At 47.4% G+C, this 20902-nt stretch overlaps 1 protein-coding gene across 2 annotated transcripts in view; it reads right to left on the reverse strand.

Annotated features, from left to right (window-relative positions):
* Positions 1–1824: 1824 nt before the first annotated feature.
* Positions 1825–20902, reverse strand: part of COL4A6 (collagen type IV alpha 6 chain) — a 198555-nt gene continuing 179477 nt past the window's right edge. For both annotated transcript variants that reach the window (XM_077309299.1, XM_077309298.1), the window contains 10 exons: positions 19847–19918; positions 16899–17024; positions 14401–14517; positions 13787–13948; positions 12701–12799; positions 11712–11858; positions 10058–10174; positions 9548–9739; positions 5784–6070; positions 1825–5023 (listed from right to left, as the gene is read on the reverse strand). In XM_077309299.1, the coding sequence (XP_077165414.1) occupies positions 4763–5023; positions 5784–6070; positions 9548–9739; positions 10058–10174; positions 11712–11858; positions 12701–12799; positions 13787–13948; positions 14401–14517; positions 16899–17024; positions 19847–19918 (1580 nt within the window). In that variant the 3' untranslated portion in view covers positions 1825–4762. The remainder of the gene's footprint in view (positions 5024–5783; positions 6071–9547; positions 9740–10057; positions 10175–11711; positions 11859–12700; positions 12800–13786; positions 13949–14400; positions 14518–16898; positions 17025–19846; positions 19919–20902) is intronic.

Here is a 20902-nt window from a genome sequence, read left to right on the forward strand (position 1 = left end):
CATCCAGTCATTCAGGAGTGACCATTTGGGAAATGTCCAGGTTCTTGCTGGGAAAAAAAACCTAATTGTGTAATGGGAATGAATGTATCTTCTGATCTCCCCTCTTCTCCAGGCCACATTTCAGGCTGGCACAGGGGTTGGGGTCTTGTACTGTATAAAGTGGGATGCCCTTTTAACGGCACCATATAAACCACCTCATTGTGCATTTATGAGCAAACCGGAGGCTGCTTCAGCACTTGTTCTTGGCTTATGCCATCAATAATTGAGCCAGCACCTGCTTTGCACCCTGAAGCCCAGGTTCTGGCCTCTTCAAGTGAAAGGTCTTAAGAAGCAGGTGCTGGAAAAGACTTTTCTCTGGAAAGACACCCAAAAGAGCTTGGGTCTCAGCTGCAGTCACTAGAAAACTAGCAGAAGCAGATGGACTGGTGGTCTTCAGAATGCCAGTCGCTTTTGCTGGTGCAGCCAGCAGTCCTTAGTACCCCCATCCCATTACACTCAGTATGGTTTATTTGGCGCAAGGCAACTTGTAAGTTCCACCTGAATTCTAGATTTGTCTGTGAGCACTTCTTGTCTGTGAGCACTTCTTGCTCTCAAACAAATTTTCCATTCAAACAAGACTGCAAGTTTGCTTTCATAGAATCATAGAGTTGGAAGGGGCCATACAGGCCATCTAGTCCAACCCCCTGCTCAACGCAGGATCAGCATCCTAAAGCATCCTAAAGCATCCAAGAAAAGTGTGTATCCAGCCTTTACTTGAAGACTGCCAGTGAGGGGGAGCTCACCACCTTAGGCAGCCTATTCCACTGCTGAACTACTCTGAAATTTTTTTTCCTGATATCTAGCCTATATCGTTGTACTTGTAGTTTAAACCCATTACTGCGTGTCCTTTCCTCTGCAGCCAATGGAAACAGCATCCTGCCCTCCTCCAAGTGACAACATTTCAAACCCTCATTGGCTATCATGTCCCCTCTCAACCTCCTTTCTCCAGGCTGAACATTCCCAAGTCCCTCAACCTATCTTCATAGGGCTTGGTCTCCTCTGTACCCTTTCAATTTTATCTACGTCCTTCTTGAAGTGAGGCCTCCAGAACTGCACAGAGTACTCCAGGTGTGGTCTGACCAGTGCCGTATACAATGGGACTATGACATCTTGTGATTTTGATATGATGCCCCTGTTGATACAGCCCAAAATGGCATTCGCCTTTTTTACCGCTGCATCACACTGTCTGCTCATGTGGTACAATCCAATACTTGTGGTACAATCCACAAGTACCCCAAGGTCTCATTCACACACAGTGTTATCTAGAAGTGTATCCCCCATCCAGTAGGCATGCTTTTCATTTTTCTGACCCAGATGCAGAACTTTACATTTTATTAAATTGCATCTTGTTCTCATTTGCCCATTTTTCCATTGTGTTCAGATCTCGTTGAACTCTGTCTCTATTTTCCCGGAGTATTTGCCAGTCCTCCCAATTTGGTGTCATCTGCAAACTTGATGAGTAGTCCCTCCACCCCCTCATCTAGTCTAGATCATTAATAAATATGTTAAAAAGTACCGGAGCGAGCCCTGAGCCTTGAGGTACCCCGCTACTCACCTCCAGTCTGATGAAACACCATTGACAACAACTCTTTGAGTGCGGTTCTCTAACCAATTCCCTATCCACTTAACTATCTGAAAATCCAGATTGCAGTCCTTCAATTTATCCATCAGAACATTATGGGGAACCTTGTCAAAAGCTTTACTTTGATTCTGATGCATGTGACACAAGGTCTGGACCTCAGCAATTTTGCCAAATGAATAAGAATGGGACATAATTCACAAAACTGGTGTTCTTTTCTGTTTTATGGCTTTGAGGAAGAAAACCCCCCCAACAATGACGGAAAATACAATCAGTGCTCCAAAGATGCATTTTCAGCAGTGCATTAAAAAGCGATTTTAAAAAAGACTGGCAGAAGAAAAACACAATGGTTTAAGTCATGTAAAAGAGTCAACCATCATGTCACATTGGCATAAGCCTAAAGTGTTTAATAGTCTATTAATACTTAGGTATTAACAATTCCGAAACTACCTCTGGAAGATAAGGCCGATGTATATCTACAAAATCCAACATAATAGATAATTTCACTTGAGCTTGGATAACACAAGCGGTGAGAAAGAGTCAGCGTTACCCAACGGCTGTTGCCGAGACTGTCAACCTATTGCAAGGAGCACGGAAATGGAATGGATCCTGACATCTGTTACTATCAGTGGTAGAGCATGGCTTCACACTCAAGGTGAAACTGTATCCTTAGAGGTGCCGTACAATGCCCTCAGCCTTCCGCAGCCTGGCTAGTAATTTCACAAATTAATTTGAAGATTTCTGTTTACTGCTTTTATACCAAACAACAAGTGTGGAGGGTGGAGCCTCTGAAAATACTCAGTTCATCTAAAGCAGGGGTAGTCAAACTGTGGCCCTCCAGATATCCATGGACTACAATTCCCAGGAGCCCCCTGCCAGCGTTTGCTGGCAGGGGGGGCTCCTGGGAATTGTAGTCCATGGACATCTGGAGGGCCGCAGTTTGACTACCCCTGATCTAAAGCCTACAGTGACCCCTGATGCCAAGCAATGTCACCCACCTTTTTAAATAGGAAGGACAGAACTTCACAGGGTGTGTGTGCAGAGGAGAACGTTGAGATTAAGTAGAAGTTTGGAGGCTAAGCCATATGAAGAAGCGCAGTGGGAATGAGGAATGTTGAACCTGCAGAAGAGGAGGGGGGATACAACTCTTAAGTACTCAAAAGGCTGTCCTGTGGAGGAGGGAAGGGAGATGTTGGTTGGGGAGGACAGGTCTCGTAATAATGGGCTTAAATTACAGGTGGGGTGATAATCAGCAGGGAACTAGGGAAAACTTAACAATAAAGGTAGTTTGTGGTATCAGTTGTCTGGGTCCTCCCTCTTTGGAGCTGTATAAGCAGAGGTTGGATGATTATATGTCAGGGATGCTTCAATTCATTTTGTGTGGCGCAGGGGGTTGGACGATGGCCTTGAGGCCCTTTCTAACTCTAGCAAGCCAACATGTACCAACCCATCACCATCCAAACAACAACTGCATGACAAGCTCAAAGCAACAGCAGAGTGAACTATGCAAAGCAGAGTACAGCAAATAGTTATGGCATATTGCTAAGGAATGTGGAGTGTAGAATATATTCCATAAAGCATGGCACCACCCAGGTGGAGACTAATCCCGAAGATAGTCAGTGAATCCATCACAGAAACCAAAGCAGACAAGACTCTCCAAGAAAGTGACCCATGTTAGGCTACGGAACAAGTGGGAGAGGACTTTGCGCATACTGAGTGAGCCCCATGTGAGAGGACTGCTCAAGCCATCTGATGAAGCAAGTAGGAAACATTCTTGATCAGGGTCAAGGGGAAGGCATTTTAAGCCTTTTCCCTGCTCTGTTCTTTCAACCTGAATTTCCCCCTATCGGGTTAACATCCAGAACCTGTATATTTGCACCAGGGATGCAAAAAGCAGTTTTGTGAGGCTACCCGAAGTCAGGAAAATGGCACAAGAGTGGGAGGCTTAAACATTCCTCAAAGGTCCAAACTGGACCCTCACATTGCTGATTTGCACAGAAAAAACTCTGCAACCCTCCATGTCTCATACAGTTCTCTTCTCAGATGACTTCCGAAGGACCCCAAATGCATGCACATGGGGTAGGATCTTGCAACACCTCTTAGCTGCAACTAAACGAAAGCTCCAGATTCAGAGGGAGTATGCAACTGAATACCAGAGCTAGATTTGAGTCCAGGGCACCTTGGAGGCCAAGAAGATTTTCGGAGTATGAATTTTCAAGAGTCAAAACTCTCTTCCTTCGATATGCCATCTCAGTTACTGGTGGGGCAACAGCAGAGAAGGGCTGATTCCTCTTTATGTCCTGACTGTGGGATTCCCAAGAGTATCTGGTTGGTCACTGTAGGAAAACAGACCCTGGACAAGATGGCTGGACTGACACAAGTGTGGAAATTTTCAGTGCTGATTCTTTTAGGCCTAAAGTAAGTGAAAGTGTGTGACAACCAGCCACAAATTAAAGAACCAATCCAAAAGCGCAGACTGCAATGGCTTGGCCATGTCTGCACAATGACCACCAGCAGACTGCCCCATCAACTCCTCTGGCAAGAACGACCAACTGAATGGGAGATCCAATGAGTGGTGCTAAAGAAAACATGGCTGAACCAGATCCAGGAAGACCTTGGAAGCCACATGGCCAAAACTACGGCCACCAGTCACCAAGCAGCACCTACAACAGCGTATTGGCTGAGAGGACAACCTGCTCCACCAATCACCAGCTAAAACATAAAAAGAAGAAGAAAGTAGGTGAAGGTGGTGTGTACATAGGAAAGCTACAAGAACTTATTTTGGAGGCCCAATCGCTTTTGTTGAATTCTCTGACAGCTGAGGCCTGGAGAGAACTTTCAGGGGTCAAGTTCCTGTTCAACCTATTTGGCATTTCTCTGAGAGGACCGACCAGTCAGATGCGGCTACTGGGAAGGAAAAGAAAGATGTGTTGAGGTAGCCAGGAAGAAAGAAACGTAGCACCACTTTACATATAGATGTAAGTTCAAAAGGGCGATGTCCCTCTGCCCCACCCATGGGAAAACCTGACTTTGAGGGATCCCTTAGGGTCAGTATCGCAGCTAGAAGAAGTCCGGCTGATCCTTCACCTCCAGGCGAATGAGAACGCAAGCCTCTTCGTCTGCATCGGCCAGCTGGAGCTCTGGCTACAAGTTCTTCATGCACACCTGGCACCGGCCCACCCGCGTCCGGAGCTGTCCCGCTTTCAGAGTTTCCGAGTGGGGGAGTTCCACAAACTGCTGGGTCTGTTCCACAGTGGTCAGCCAAAAGCTGTACTTGTTTGCGAAATAGTGACAGGTTCCTTGGGCACCATTGCATTCGATGAAAGGGGTGGCGCGGAAATCCTCCAGGCACGATCCGGGGGAAACGAGTGACTGGCCGCCACCTTCCGCTCCGGCCGCTGTGTGCTGAAAGAAAGAAAGGGGGTTGTTTTAAAGAGCATTTTAAAGATTAGTGAAGGGAAAACACCACAAGCAAAACGGGGCGACGTTAATCATTATATACGTCAGAGTTCAGTTTAAACCAGGGAGCCAACATGACCTAAGAGACGTTTATCTACAGCAGGGGTAGTCAAGCTGCGGCCCTCCAGATGTCCATGGACTACAATTCCCAGAAGCCCCTGCCAGCATTCGCGAAACGCCAATTGCCGCGTCAGGCCGCCGGCCAAGGGAGCCCCCACCAGCCGCGCTCCGCGCGCCTGCCAGGGGCTCCCTGCGGGGAAAGGCTAGCGCCCATTGTATTTCAACATGCAATGGGCTTTGCCTCTAGTTAAGAGTATAAGACAGATGAAAGGAGAATGTGTAAACTACGTTCTGTCCCCACTGGGGAGAAAGATGAAATATAAATAAAGTAAATTAACCATTTCTAATCTCTGTCCTCTCCTAAATAGGTCTCGGGGGAAAGTGTGAGGGGCTTGGGAGATTTGCTGCCAGTCAGAACGGGATCGAGGTAGACCGTGGACCAAGGGTTTGATGCCACCAAAAGCAGTTCCACATAGCCACATATTGGTGCTGCCCAAATGCTTTGTTCTGTTAAAAATGTACTTTCAGTCTGAATGAGCGGAGAATGCCCTGAATTATGTGTCTCCAACTCCCTTCCCCCTGACAGCTCGGTCACCTTGAGACAAGAACATCTTTAATCCCAAGCCATGCATCTTTGGGTCCTTACCATCAGGAAAGAGTATCCAATCCAGAGGCTCCGCCAGCCCTCGGGACACTGAGGGATAGTGATGTCCTGGCTGTGAACAGCCACCGCTTGGGAAGGAGCTTCGCACACTGAGCAGCGGCTGATGTACTGGGGGATCTGGAAGCTGCTGACCGGCATCATGGGGATGGGGGCCGTGGTGGAGAGCCAGTAAGACTTGTCGTTGCGGCTGGCGTAGTAGCACACCTCGTTGATGTTGCAGTAAATAAAAGGCATGGTGCTGAAGCGAGGCAGGCAGGAGCCGGCAAAACCTGCGGGGAAGGGGCCGGGGAGAGGAGGAGACACAAGGCAAGATTGTTTGGAGACTCCCTAAATAAATAAAGGAAGAGGCTGTGTGGGCACATGCAAAAATATGGCAGGAGCACCGAATGGGGTACTGAGCTTGGTGGTGGCCAGGTGCTTTCTTGGCTCCTCCCACCCCCAGCCCGATGCGCTTTCCCGTAGAAGTGACCAACCTGGTTTTAGTCATGGATTGGTCTGTGAAGGGTCAGGGAGACAATTCTAAAGAACAGCTGTGCTGGATTCAGTGTTGCTATTATGGAAGGAAGCTGGGGAGGCCGAATAGGAATCTGAAATAATTTCTATTGCTCACCCTGCCCCATTCTCCTTTAGTGATTTACACCAAGACCACCTTTTCACAACACAAAACATACGTTCATTGTCTCTTTCCTGGAAGGGCTTGGTCCTGAGTGGTTTGCTGGATGCAGCTATTGGTGGTATTCAGGGCCTGCTTATCCATGTTGCACATGCTACAGGCTCTGTGCCCATGCAGTGCCTTCTTCTCATGGATCAGGCTGTAGCCTCTCTCCTCCTCACTTCTCCCTCTTTAAGGACACTTGGAGCGACACCATTTTCCACTGCGCCCCCAGTCTGGTTTGTCCCCCCACAATTGTTCTTCTCCAGTGCCCTGCAAATCCTTAAACCACTCCTGGTCGTATTGCAAATGAGAGTAGAGCTCTGTTTTAAAGCAGTTACAATTGCGCAAGCCTGCACCTTTAATGAATTGACAGGCTGTTCCAGTCAAAGAGAGAGAGAGAGAACCGATTTCATTTGGAACTCTTCCTTAAAGTGAAAAATTGTAAGAACATAAGAAGAGCCCTGTTGGATCACACTTATCCTCCACAAATTCGTCTAATCCCCAGTTTATTCCTGTGGCCGTCACAGCATCCTCTGGCAGCAAATTCCACATATGAATTACTCATTGTGTAGAAGCCTCCTGGCATAGTTTGGAAATGTGCAGTGTAAGTTCCTTTCTTGATGTAACACTAGAAAGGTCAGCACAGCATCTCCGCCTGAGTCAGCGTTATCATGTGAGAGGCTGGCAGGGGAGGGGAGTCCTCGGTTATACCCCCGTCTTCTCTCTGGAGGCTGTGATGCTTTGGGACTTGAGCAAAATCCGTAAATGGCTTTTTGGAGAAGATGCATTTGTGATATTGATACTGCCTGGCAATCTAAATTTTCTCTGCGGTATCCTTGGATTATTAAGAAAAATAAGTTGTGATCTTGTTACTTAGCTGACCTTTGTAATGTTATATTACGATAGGCGTTTAAAGGGAACGCTTTCAGATTATGAGTACTTACTGGGCGGATTTCAAAAAACACTAGTGGAACAATCCCTCTGCCCTTGTAGACTTAATCAGGTGGAATATAATGTACACTAGCGATCCCCAACCTGTGGGCTGCGGACCACATGTGGTCCTTCGACTAATTGGAGGTGGGCCCCGAAGGACGCCTCCCCCCCCAGCCCTTTATTTCATCCCCCCCAGCCCTTTACAACACACTTCATTCTTGTGGCGTGTCTATCTTATTTTGAAGGGATGTTTAAACATTACCATTACCTGAGGGACCGGCTCCCCGCCTATGCCCCCAAAAGAGCTCTTCGCTCTACAGCCTCCAATCAGCTAAGGATCCCTGACCCTAAAGAAGTCCGTCTGGTCTCGACCAGGGCCAGAGCATTCTCTGTTCTGGCCCCCCCCTGGTGGAACGAGCTCCCGGAGGAGATCAGGGCCCTGACGGAGCTTAAACAGTTCCGCAGGGCCTGCAAAAAGGAGCTCCTCCACCAGGCATTTGGCCGAGACCAGATGTAATCTACAGCGACCAAGGGCCCCTGCTCCCCCCCCCACCCCCCTCAGAACTCAATCAATAAGCCACCCCCCTCAGAATCCCATCAACAAGCCCTGGACCTGTTTGTATTACGATTGTTTACTGTTATACTGTGTTGTGTTTGGTTGCAATTGTTGGTTATTGATGTACATGTTCTACAGAGTGTTCTATGTATGGTTCTCTGTTGTAATGTAAACTGCCCTGAGCCTCCGGGGAGGGCGGTATAAAAGTATGATAAATAAATAAATAAATAAATAAATAGAGATCAGAGAGCGTTAGGGCAGTGGTTGAGAGTAGAGGAGTAAACTACCCCCCCCACACCGGGCCTCAGTAAGAGGCGTTGAGTGGTCCCCGGTGGTAAAAAGGTTGGGGACCACTGATGTACACTATGTTCCACATGGCTCCTTCTGTGTGTCTGCTCAAAACAGATGGCTGAAAACAATTTTTCCGGCTCAGATGAGGAATGCATTAATTTTTTTATTGGCCGATGCGATCCCCTTTGTCACTCTCAAAGTGGGTCTATATTTGTCAATAAATATAAAGAAGAAATTAGCATCTGTTAATTTTGCAAGAATTCCAGTTAAATTGTAACTCCGTGTCATCTTATGGAATTTCTTGGGTTGCATTTATTTCTCACCCAGTTAGTTTTAAACTTTTAAAGTTTAATCCTGTTACGCCGAAATGTTTTAGCCCTTGTGTTGTGGCACGGGTGTTGTATGTTGGCATAAATGCTGGGATGTTATGACCTATGGCAGGGGTGGGCAAACTGTGGCCCTCCAGATGCCCATGGACTACAATTCCCATGGGGATTGTAGTCCATGGGCATCTGGAGGGCCGCAGTTTGACTACCCCTGGCCTATGGCTACAACAATAACAACAAACTGCCTAAGCTGAGTCTTGAGAAGGCAGCATGCTGAAGGCGTTTTGGCCTGAACCTCCGCTTCCCTCCTCATTCCAGATATTCAAGCCAGAGGTAGGTCTTTGGCCTCAGGTGAAATGCTTCTGGCTCTTGAATCACAGTGTTTAGCCCTAAGGGAAGTGGATCAGTGGGTCCAGACTTGGCCCAGTTGCTTTCTTCCACTAAATTATATTTAACTGCCTTGCTTATCTGCTTTCTGTTCCTCCCAGTGACAAACGTGGGGGAGAGGCTTAAACAGGCCTTTACCCTCTAAATGCTTTTCATTTTAGGAATGACAAAGTCTTGGGCACTGCATCCCTCCCTGTCTTAACCACTCAGCAATTTTGTTCACCCTCTCTCCTTGCCAGGAACAATCCTCTTGATTGAGAGCCAGTTTGGTGTAGTGGTTAGGAGTGTGGACTTCTAATCTGGCATGCCAGGTTCGATTCTGCGCTCCCTGCTCCTTCTCCACATGCAACCAGCTGGGTGACCTTGGGCTCGCCACGGCACTGATAAAACTGTTCTGACCGAGCAGTGATATTAGGGCTCTCTCAGCCTCACCCACCTCACAGGGAGTCTGTTGTGGGGAGAGGAATGGGAAGGTGACTGTAAGCCGCTTTGAGCCTCCTTCGGGTAGGGAAAAGCGGCATATAAGAACCAACTCTTCTTCTTCTTCTTGAACGAGGCTTCACATCTGCTTTGGTCTCACAGGTTCCGACCCACTTACCAAGGTCCTGGTTGTGGGCTTTCTCTTGGCCCTCCACGTACAACAGACTGTAGCCTTCCCAGAGCTTGTTCATGCCCACCGGGCATGGTGGGATCTGTTCCGATTGACTGTGCTTCACCAAGGTGTAGCCGACACCCACGCTACGTCCCGGCATTCCCGGCAAGCCAGAAGGGCCCACCTTCCCAGCGATGCCTGAGAGAGAAAAGAAGGGTCAGATCCTGCCCAACTTCTTCCTGCGATGCCACAGGATCTGGGGTAGCACAGATGAGACTGCCGCCCCCCCCCCCCTTCCTGGCACTGCACAGGTGCTGCTTATCCGTTCTTTTCCTGACGCTTTCCCAGGCTTGGGAGGGGGAAACAAGGGCTTTGTTGCCGACCTCCAATGATGGACGCTGAATGGCTTTCTATAAGTCTCCAACCTGCTTGGCTTCCGAACTCTGGCGAGATTAGTCTAACCTGCGGCATCCAGACCAGGGCAAGGCAATATTAGATCATGAAAGCAGCACTTACCTTCCGGTCCGGGTGGCCCTGGACTTCCTGGGGTTCCAGGTTCTCCTACCGTCCCAGTTGCCCCAGGGAACCCGCTATTTCCCATCTGGCCAGGTCTGCCTGCTTTCCCTTTGGGGCCTATTGGGGTTAAATAAAGACTCTTGTTAATTTTCATTCTGATATTTCTATCCTCCTACCTGCAATTTACACTCTGCCATTCTAGCGGCAACACAGTTTGATGCAACAATCTCCACCCCCCCCCCCTCCACACAAACATTAAAAAGCTATGAAAGCTAAATGAGTCACTGGTCCGTGAAGAATAGCACCCAACTCAGAAGGCCATTTTAATGATCCAGTCTTTTAACTTGTCTAAAAAGTGACCCTCTTAAATTTCAATGGTTCCAGGCTATTGAACAAAAATTAGTCTCCATTGGCATCGATCTGAACTCCCTACTACCTCTGGAAGAAAAATGTATCTTCCGGATTATTAAACAGAGAATATTAGATCATGAGCAGCAGGAACTCATACCTACCCAGCCTCGAGTCTGCTTACCAGCAATCTTTGGCATCACTATGCAGAGAAATATTATGCCTACATATTTGCATCTCCTTGATGTCCCACCCCTGAGAAGAGCTTTTCTCCTGGCACGAATGAATGCTTTCTCCTCAAAGGTCTTAGAGGGAAGATTCCACCATATCCCATACCATGCGAGACTCTGTCCGTGTGGTTCTGGCTGCCCTGACTCTGTCTCACACATTTTGTTAGATTGCCCCTTATATGAGCAGTGTCGGGATGACAGCTTTGTTGCTTTGCTGGGAAACAAGCCGTCTGTAAGCAAATCTATGACCTTGCAATTTCTGCTCTCTGACAAAGACCCAGAGATAACCATTTTAGTTGCCAGAGTTTTAACTAAGATGCTTTCATAATATGCTGCCTACCTTGTATTTTATCTTTTATAGTTTATTTAATCATTTTAAGATCTGTTTGGTTATGTAACCCCCTTTTATTATTTTGTTGAAATTTTAAACCCTATTTTTATATGTCTTATACATTTTATGCCAATAAAAGGTTACTGACTGACTGACTGAATAGCACCCAACTCAGAAGGCCATTTTAATGATCCAGTTCAGCCTATGTATCTTTTGGAGGGAGATAAAGTGATCTCAGGATATGCCCCTGTTGGCAAACAATGAATTCCAGCTTGTTAGAAACCCCTGAAGTTTGCAAGAGCAGTTAATTCTAAGTTAGATCAGAATACAGACTATTGAAACATTGAACCAGTTTTGGTTGGTTTGTACCCCAGTTTCCGAATGCCCTATGACTGCTGTACCACCCACCCTGAATTTCAGCAAGGACTTCTCTCAGAGCTAATAAAAGTCTCTTCCAACATTGGCTACCTAAGATGATTTAACTGGAAACAATCAGGGCTTGGACCTTGGACCTTCTCCTTCTCTACAGGCAACTAACCATCCGGATCTGACACACACACATGCACACACCCCAAGCTAAGAAGCCAAAAGCTTTTGCCTCCTAGGACCACCAACATACCTAACTTTTGGCCCTCATGAAGAAGATTTAACTAGAAAGCTCTTCAAAGAACTGCCTCTAAATGCTGGTCCTCATCCTTTCATTGCTTCCCACCTGAGAGCCTGACCAGTAAGGCTTTCTTTTTACCTTGTGTTCCAGGTAATCCCTGAAACCCGGGATCCCCGTTAGGAGCAGGAATGCCATCAATTCCTGGAAGTCCCATTTCCCCAGGAGGGGCTGTGACATGTTCCGGCTTCTGGATCTGGCCTGGAGGCCCTTGTAGGCCAGGGAAACCTGCTCGGAAGAAGAAAGGCAGTGACCAGTAAAGACTGTAAGAAATAGAGAGGGGGAGCCTTGAATTTCAGTCCTAAAATTAACTCATTCATCTTCTGGCTTAATTTGGGGATTTTGGCATTTGCAAAGGACATTTTCAACAACCCAAAGCTGAATCAGAAGAAGAAATGCATGGAGCAGGTCTCCTTTAATGAAGTGTTATCTGAACTGTAGTGTCCAAATTTGCTATACAGCTTGTGATGTTTGGGGGTCTGGGTTAGTCTCCAGAGCAGCCTTTCTCAACATTTTTACCACTGAGAAACCCCTGAAACATTCTTCAGGCTTCGAAAAACCCCAGGAGAGGCACGATCATGCAAAATATGGCTGGGAAGCAGAGCTGTGGACACGCCCACCTAGGCACCTCCCAGGCTCATCGCTGGCCATTGTGGAAAAGGATGACCATATATGGTTATATCATTTGCTAAATGTTTAACGAATTAACTCCCACCCATTTGGGAAACCCTTCCAGGGCAGTCAAGGAACCCTGGGGTTTCACGAAATCTTGGTTGAGAAGGCCTGTTCGGGAGAGAACATGGTGGGCCCCCTTCACGTAGATTCACATTTTGTTGCACTTAGATCGCACAACAACCCAGGCACTTAGCTGTGAACAGCTCATCAAAAACAGGAATAATAAATATGCTCCTTTCAAATCCTCCATTAAAAAAACTCCCAAATTAAAAAAGCTACAGAAATAGAGTAAATAATATAAGGTGGACACATGCAGCCTTCCCTCCCCTTCCCCAGGTTCATCTTGGTTCATTCCCCCAAACTACCTCACTTTCTTCAGTCTATCTTATACTCACCCTTGCGTCCTTTTTCACCTTTTGGACCAGGGAAACCTGGATCGCCGGGAGGCCCATCTTTACCTGGCATTCCCATGAAGCCTGAATCACCTATCATGCCTGGGAAGATACAAAGTGGGGGTTAAGTATGCATGCTTCTAATTTTTGTGACCTAGATGTAGAACTCTGCATTATTGAACTGCATTATTTGCCCCTTTTTCAACATGCTTGTGAATCCCTGTTTGTAGCAACTCTAGGTGTGTCCAAATGCAGGAATCCTGGGTTAATCTGAGCATGTCTGGTAGTACCGGGCCTAGATAACAGAGTCATGGCTGTTCAGCTACACAAAATCTTGCCTCTCCTACACAATTGGCTCTTGCAAGCTGCAAAGAAGTTGGGGTTCTGGAGCAGTTATTGATTACTTCTGCCTTTCCCTAAAATGTTTAACACTGATACAAAAGGAGCATCCGAACACGTGAGCTTTCCTGACTCAGATCATTGGTCTATCAAAGTCAGTACTGTTTACTCTTGACTAGCCGAGGCTCTCCAAGAGCTGAGGCACAGATCTCTCACAGCAGACGATCCTTTAAAAGGAGTCGCCGGACACTGAACCAGGAACCTTGAGCATTCAAATACATGATCGACCACTGAGCCATGGATCCCCGCCTTCAAAGACACAGTCCAAATTTCTCTAACAAATTAACTCTCACCCATTCAGGAAACCCTTCCAGGGCAGTCAAGGAGCCCTGGGGTTTCACGAAATCCTGGCTGAGAAGGCCTGTTCTGGAGAGAACATGGTGGGCCCCTTTCACGTAGATTCACATTTTGTTGCACTTAGATCGCACAACAACCCAAACACTTAGCTGTGAACAGCTTATCAAAAACGAAAATAATAAATGTGTCCCTTTCACTTCCACTGCATGCTTTGCGTTTCAATAACTTTCTGTTGAATTGGGTGGCTCAGCCAACTCTCTGAGTTTTGCTTAACACATTCCATTTTCCTCTCTCCCTTTCCCCAATTATATCCTTTGCAGTTGACTGGAGCACAGAGCTAGCGCACTTCAAGTGACCAGAGATGGTTAAGCAAAAACAATCACAGTCTCATACCTTTAAATCCTGAGGCTCCAGGGATTCCAGCCAGCCCAGGGATCCCCATGTCGCCTTTGAGGCCTGGTGAGCCAGACAGGCCAGGAAAGCCCACATTGCCCGTGTCGCCTTGATTGAAGGCAGGGCCGGGGGGTCCTCGTGGCCCTGGGGCACCTTGGGGGCCTAGGACAAGAAGAAGAATGAAGAGTTGGTTTTTATACCCTGCTTTTCGCTGCCTGAAGGAGTCTCAAAAAAGCCAGTTCCACTGAGAAAGCTCTCTAACTGTCAGGAACTTCTTCCGGATGTTCAGAGGGAATTTCTTTTGAATTAATTTCATCCCATTGGATCTGGTCCGTCCCTCCGGGGTAAGAGAGAACAGCTCTGTTGCTTTCCTCTGGACACGCTCCGGTTTGCCTACACCCCGCTTCAACTGTGGTGCACAAAACTGAACACAGGACTCCAAGTGAGGCTGAACCAGAGCGAAGTATTCAACTAAAATAAGCGTTGCAAGATCAAAAGCTGTGGTGACGGATGAGCCAGAGGATCGCCAACAGTTGGACATGACTGAATGGACAACATCATCATCAATTCTCCCTTTGCAGCTTCCCTGACAGCCCAATATTGTGACTCCCTACCTGGCATGCCGTCTTCTCCAGGATGTCCAGGGTCCCCAGGTCTCCCAGGAGTGAGAGATGGGAAAGAGATGCCGGGAGGCCCCGGTAAACCAGGCAAACCTAAAGTCCCAGGAAGTCCTGGAAGGAAGGAAGGAAGGAAGGAAGGAAGGAGGTAACCTTTACCGGTAGCCCGAGCTGGAGGGATATGGATGCACTTTACAGAGAACTTGCTGGAATTTCTATTCAGTGCTGTGAGTCACAGTTAACAATGGATCCTTTCCTCCCAGGCAGCATGAGAAGTGTTCACCATACTGGACCCATCTGCTCCGCAGGTGGATACTAGACTGGAACAAACTCCAGTCCCTGGCACACGTGGTTTGCAGCGATTGGATATACCGTATTTGCCGGCGTATAAGACGACCCCCCAACATTTCCACTCAAAATATAGAGTTTGTTACCTTACATTACAGGACCTGTCATTGTCGCCATTGTACAGCTGCAGCGCAACCGCAGCGCAACCGTCCCTGCATCTCCCTGTGACCGGCACTAGTGCGCATGTGCGAGCTCTGCATAGATGAGGGGCGGGCCAGAGCGCCACTGCTTCCCACTGAGCAGAATGGGCCGGTCATGCCGAAAAGGCTGGCACCCGTCTCACTGCTGATGCTCGCCGCAGCCACGCTGACGACCCGCCACGGCCGTGCTGGATACCGCACGATACTGGATGGCATGTAGAATGAGGTGGGCGGGCATCGGGAGGCCACTATGGGCAGCTATGCCTATCCCAAGTGAAGTGCACCCGGCGTATAAGACGACCCCCCCCCCCACATGGAGGCATGTTTTTCAGGGGGGAAAAGTAGTCTTATACGCCAGCAAATACAGTATATAGGATGAACACCATGTTCCCATCCATGCCTCTGTGCAGGCACATCATGTTGCACCCTGGTTCAATGGGTTCATGCGTGGCAGGGGAGGGATTATTCCTACAGGTCAGCTCGGTGCATAAAAAATCACCTTTTGTTTTGGACCTTTGCACAGAGAAGCACGCAGCAGGATTTTCCAGGTCTCAGGGGAGGAATAACAAATATTTGCTGGCTGAGGATTCTGCCAATATGAACATCTCGTGGGATCAGCCGTAAGGGACTGGAGAAGGTTTTTACCCACCATTGAAAATGGGGGAAAAGCGTTATATACAAGTGTGTGTGGAGTTCTGATGAAGATAAGTATAATCAAAACACAAGAGTTCTGAACTTGTTGGCATTTGTGGTGTACCCAACTGAGATGTTTATGTGTGCCCAACAGAGAAGAAGAAGAAGAGTTGGTTCTTATATGCCGCTTTTCCCTACCCGAAGGAGGCTCAAAGCGGTTTACAGTCGCCTTCCCATTCCTCTCCCCACAACAGACACCCTGTGGGGTGGGTGAGGCTGAGAGAGCCCTGATATCACTGCCCGGTCAGAACAGTTTTCTCAGTGCCGTGGTGAGCCCAAGGTCACCCAGCTGGCTGCATGTGGGGGAGCGCAGAATCGAACCCGGCATGCCAGATTAGAAGTCGGCACTCCTAACCACTACACCAAACTATTCTTCTATGGTTTTTAAGCAGTTATGAGCTCTGATAATGAATTGTTTCGATTTGTCTATATTTGTGTTTATCCCTAAATTTGTGGTTCTCAGCCTGGTACATAAGCCATAGAGGAGATACTCTCCCATGCATCATGCTGCTTGGTTCTCTTGTACAAGTGATTTGGAGTTCTTGCTCAGCAAACATCTTACACAGCGTGTCTGATCTCTGCAGGTGGAAAAGCACCATCTCAGTTGCTCAGAGTGCAGCAGAAGGCTGACCAGGCTGCCTTGAAGAGAAAGAGATTCAGCTTCTGGGGGAGGGGATCTTGTCCCTTCAACTGATATGTCACTGAAGCCAGGTCCTGCCAACTGATGATAACAGGCGAATGGTGCTTATGGCTGTCCGGCACCCTGCACACAGAGACATGCACCATGCTGGAGAAAGGGGATAGCTCACACATGCATCATTCAGCAGTTGTTGACTCCAACACTGCATGGTGCCTTGCACATCTCCATGGGCTGCCATGGTTGCAACACCACACCGGCCGATAGTTCAACAACTCACCTGGCTCCCAATTGAATTCCGGATCAGGCTTAAGGTTTTGGTTCTTACTTTCAAGGCCATACATGGTTTGGGCCCAGAATACCCGAGAGACAGTCTTTCTGCCTATACCTCCAAAAGAGCATTACAATCCACCACCATCAACTGGCTGGTGATCCCTGGCCCCAAACAAGCACGTTGGTCCTCAACAAGGGCCTTCTCGGTCCTGGCCCCCACCTGGTGGAAGGAGTTCCCTGAGGAGATCAGGGCCCTGTCCCAACTCCCACAGTTCTGCAGGGCCTGCAAAAGGGAGCTCTTCCACCAGGCATTTGCCTTATATATTTTTAATCAATCCATTGGAAAGCTTTAATACAAGCCTCCAGCAAAGGTTTACTCCCCTCTTATAGTTGTTGTTACTTACCTGTGTCTCCCACAGTTCCTTTCAGTCCGGGAAATCCTGGGCCTCCAGCCAGAATACCTGGGGCACCTTGTTCACCTTTGATACCAGGAAGCCCTGCGGAGCCCGGAAGTCCAATTTCACTTGGCCCTAATAAAAGGATTTTGAAAAAGGGGAGGCCTTTCAAGATTCAGTCAAATATTCATGAACATGTATATAAAAACATGAAACTGCCTTAAACTGAGTCACAACCTGGGTCCACTTAGTTCAGTCCTCCCACCTCTGACTGGGTGTGGCTCCCCAGACCGGGGTAAGTTGTTCCAAATGCCAGCGACCTGAGATCTGTTTTAACAGGAGATGCCAGGGATTGAACCTGGGACCTTCTGCATGGTCTGCCCCTAAGACACACCCTCTTTCTCCAAAAGGCACCTAGGATGCCATACATCACTCATGGGTTTGATTTACACAGAGATGTGCAACTGGGATGGAGGGGGGGGGGCAAGGAAGCTGGTAGCCCAACGTGGATGTTGTATTTTCATAGGGCAAACTTTAATAAACTCAGAGACATGATGAGTGTCATACCATGGACGACAATGCTGGAAGGGAAGGGAGCATGTGAGCGCTACTCAAACAAGAGCTATTGCATGCTTAATCAATGACTATCCCAGAAAGACAAAAACACTGCAGGAGCTCTAAGAAGCCTATTTGGATGAACAGAGAGCTTCAAGAGGAACTAAGAAAGAAAAGGAAAATGTTCAGGAAATGGAGGGAAGGACAGAGCTCTAAAGAAGAGTACCTACAGGTTACTAGGCACTGTAGATCAATCATCAGAAAGGCCAAAGCTGAGAGTGAGCTAAGATTGGCCAGGGAAGCCCACTGTAACAAGAAAAGATTTTTCAGTTATATGAGGAGCAAACATAAAGTAAAGGAGGCAATAGGCCCACTGTTGGGTGTGGATGGACAAACTCTAACGGAAGATGCAGAGAAAGCAGAAAGGCTTAGTGCCTATTTTACATCTGTTTTTCCCACAGGTCAAAGGATTTAGGCACATCTAGAGATGGCCGTAGCCAAGAGATAATGTCTGGGTGGCAGGTTGACATGGATAGAGAGGTTGTCGAGAGGTATTTAGCTGCACTGGATGAGTTCAAATCCCCTGGGCCGGATGAAATGCACCCAAGAGTTCTCAAAGAACTTTCCGGAGAACTTGCCGGACCCTTGTCCATCATCTTCAGGACCTCTTTAAGGACTGGAGATGTCCCGGAGGACTGGAAAAGAACAAACGTTATTCCAATCTTCAAAAAAGGGAGGAAGGATGACCCAGGAAACTACAATGTAAAGTTCTGCATCTGGGTCAGAAAAATGAAAAGCATGCCTACTGGATGGGGGATACGCTTCTAGGTAACACTGTGTGTGAACGAGACCTTGGGGTACTTGTGGATTGTAAACTAAACATGAGCAGGCAGTGTGATGCAGCAGTAAAAAAGGCAAATGCCATTTTTGGCTGTATCAAAAGGGGCATCACATCAAAATCACAAGATGTCATAGTCCCATTGTATACGGCACTGATCAGACCACACCTGGAGTACTCTGTGCAGTTCTGGAGGCCCCACTTCAAGAAGGATGTAGATAAAATTGAAAGGGTACAGAGGAGAGCAGCGAGGATGATCTGGGGCCAAGGGACCAAGCCCTATGAAGATAGGTTGAGGGACTTGTGAATGTTCAGCCTGGAGAAAAGGAGGTTGAGAGGGGACATGATAGCCCTCTTTAAGTATTTGAAAGGTTGTCATTTGGAGGAGGGCAGGATGCTCTTTCCGTTGGCTGCAGAGGAGAGGACACGCAGTAATGGGTTTAAACTACAAATACAACAATATAGGCTAGATATCAGGAAAACATTTTCACAGTCAGAGTAGTTCAGCAGTGGAATAGGCTGCCTAAGGAGGTGGTGAGCTTCCCCTCACTGGCAATCTTTAAGCAAAGGTTGGATACACACTTTTCTTTCATGCTTTAGGATGCTTAGGGCTGATCCTGCATTGAGCAGGGGGTTGGACTAGATGGCCTGTATGGCCCCTTCCTACTCTATGATTCTAAGATTTATTCAGGGTGTGAGCTTTCGAATGCAAGCACTCTTCATCAGACTATGATCTCCTTACTTAGTTTGTGAAACCAGGAGTCTGATTACAGATGATAATTCAATCCAGGTTGCTGGTCGGCCGCAATAGGTTGTAAAAACCGGTTGCTATCTTGGCCTGCGCTGAAATACCAGTTGAAGGGGAAAACTTTCCCTGCATGGTCAGCTCAGTTATCATCAGTTAGGGACAATGTGAGATCACAGAAAGCAGCCATTGGTTCATGCCCACCCTACAATCACTTCCTTCATAAGAGAAGTAGGCTCGAGAAGTGTGCTAAACTGAATAAAATGTTGAATAGGGTAAATGTAAAGTTCTGTATTTAGGTAGGAAAAACCAAATACACCAATATAAGATGGGGGAGACTTGTCTTGGCTGTAGCATGTGTGAAAAGGATCTAGGAGTCTTAGTAGACCATACATTGAACATGAGTCAGCAGTGTGCCTCAGTGGCTAAAAAGGCAAATGGGATTTTGGGCTGTATCAAACGGAGTATCGTGCCCAGTTCACAGGAGGTGATGGTACCACTTTGCTCTGCTCTGGTTCGGCCTCACTTGGAGTCCTGTGTTCAGATTGGGGCACTCCAGTTGAAGAGGGATGTAGACAAACTGGAGCGTGTTCAGAGGAGGGCAACAAAGATGGTGAGTGGTTTGGAGATGAAGACAGATGAAATATTTCAATGAAGTTGCAAAATGGCACAATGTTGTGCGTCTTTTGGTTGGCCTCAATAAAAAGTGAATTTCCTTTCTTGTGCTGGGTCTTCCATCAGCCAATGCAGCCCTTTATAACTTCCCTCCCCCAACAACTAGAACGACCCCTTTGATTTTCCCATCATGTCCTAATTTACCTGGAGTTCCAGGAGACCCTTTGGTGCCTTGTAAGCCATTAAGGCCGTCCAAGCCAGGAAATCCAGGGTGTCCTAAGGAAAGAAATGGCAGAAGACTGTAACAAGCAGGTGATTGCAGTAATCCCCCCACCCTCATATTTTGTGTCTGCAGCACAGTATCATTGAACACCCTCCCCTTGAGTGTTAACCAGCATGTTCAACCTTGGCATGCAGGGACCAAGCCGCATGTAGTTTTGGCTGCCCCCTCCTCGCTGCTGCATTCCCTTTGGTGGTTCAGTTTACTGTGGCAAAATATGGGGGGCTGCCCATTTTCCATGGGCTATACACAGCATGCTTTATATTTAACTCCACATGCCAACTTTCTTTTTTAGGCATTATTTGTCGGCTAATTAAGGCAAACAACATTGCAAAAAACAGGATACAAATGCACAAGTAATAAAATGAAACCATCACTGATTTATGTGAGTTTCCTCTGTATCCCAAGTACATGTTGTTAAGTGTTTTTCCTCCTAATTTGCCAATGCAACGGCAGTAAATTTTCTTCCCATGCAACTGCGGCAGCTAAATTTGTGATTGCATCAACACGGAACGTGGATGTATGGCTAGACAAGAACTAGAGAACGGGCTACAAAGCCAATATTGACCAATGTAGTTAACAGAAGACATTCAATGATCATTGGGGCTTTGAAAAAATTGGGGCTTTAATAAAATAATTTGTGGACAAATAAACGTGGCGCAGAGTGGTAAGGCAGCATACATGCAGTCTGAAAGTTCTGCCCATGAGGCTGGGAGTTCAATCCCAGCAGCTGGCTCAAGGTTGACTCAGCCTTCCATCCTTCTGAGGTCGGTAAAATGAGTTGCTGGGGGGTAAACAGTAATGACTGGGGAAGGGAATGTCAAACCACCCCGTCTGCCATGAAAACGCTAGAGGGCATCACCCCAAGGGTCAGACATGACCCAGTGCTTGCACAGGTGATATCTTTACCTTTAAACATATATTGTTATTTTTATGGCAGTACAGGTTGTTGTCAAACAAGAAATAATGCATAATAGAAA

This window comes from Paroedura picta, chromosome 13, assembly GCF_049243985.1.
Source record: "Paroedura picta isolate Pp20150507F chromosome 13, Ppicta_v3.0, whole genome shotgun sequence".
Taxonomy (NCBI): domain Eukaryota; kingdom Metazoa; phylum Chordata; class Lepidosauria; order Squamata; family Gekkonidae; genus Paroedura; species Paroedura picta.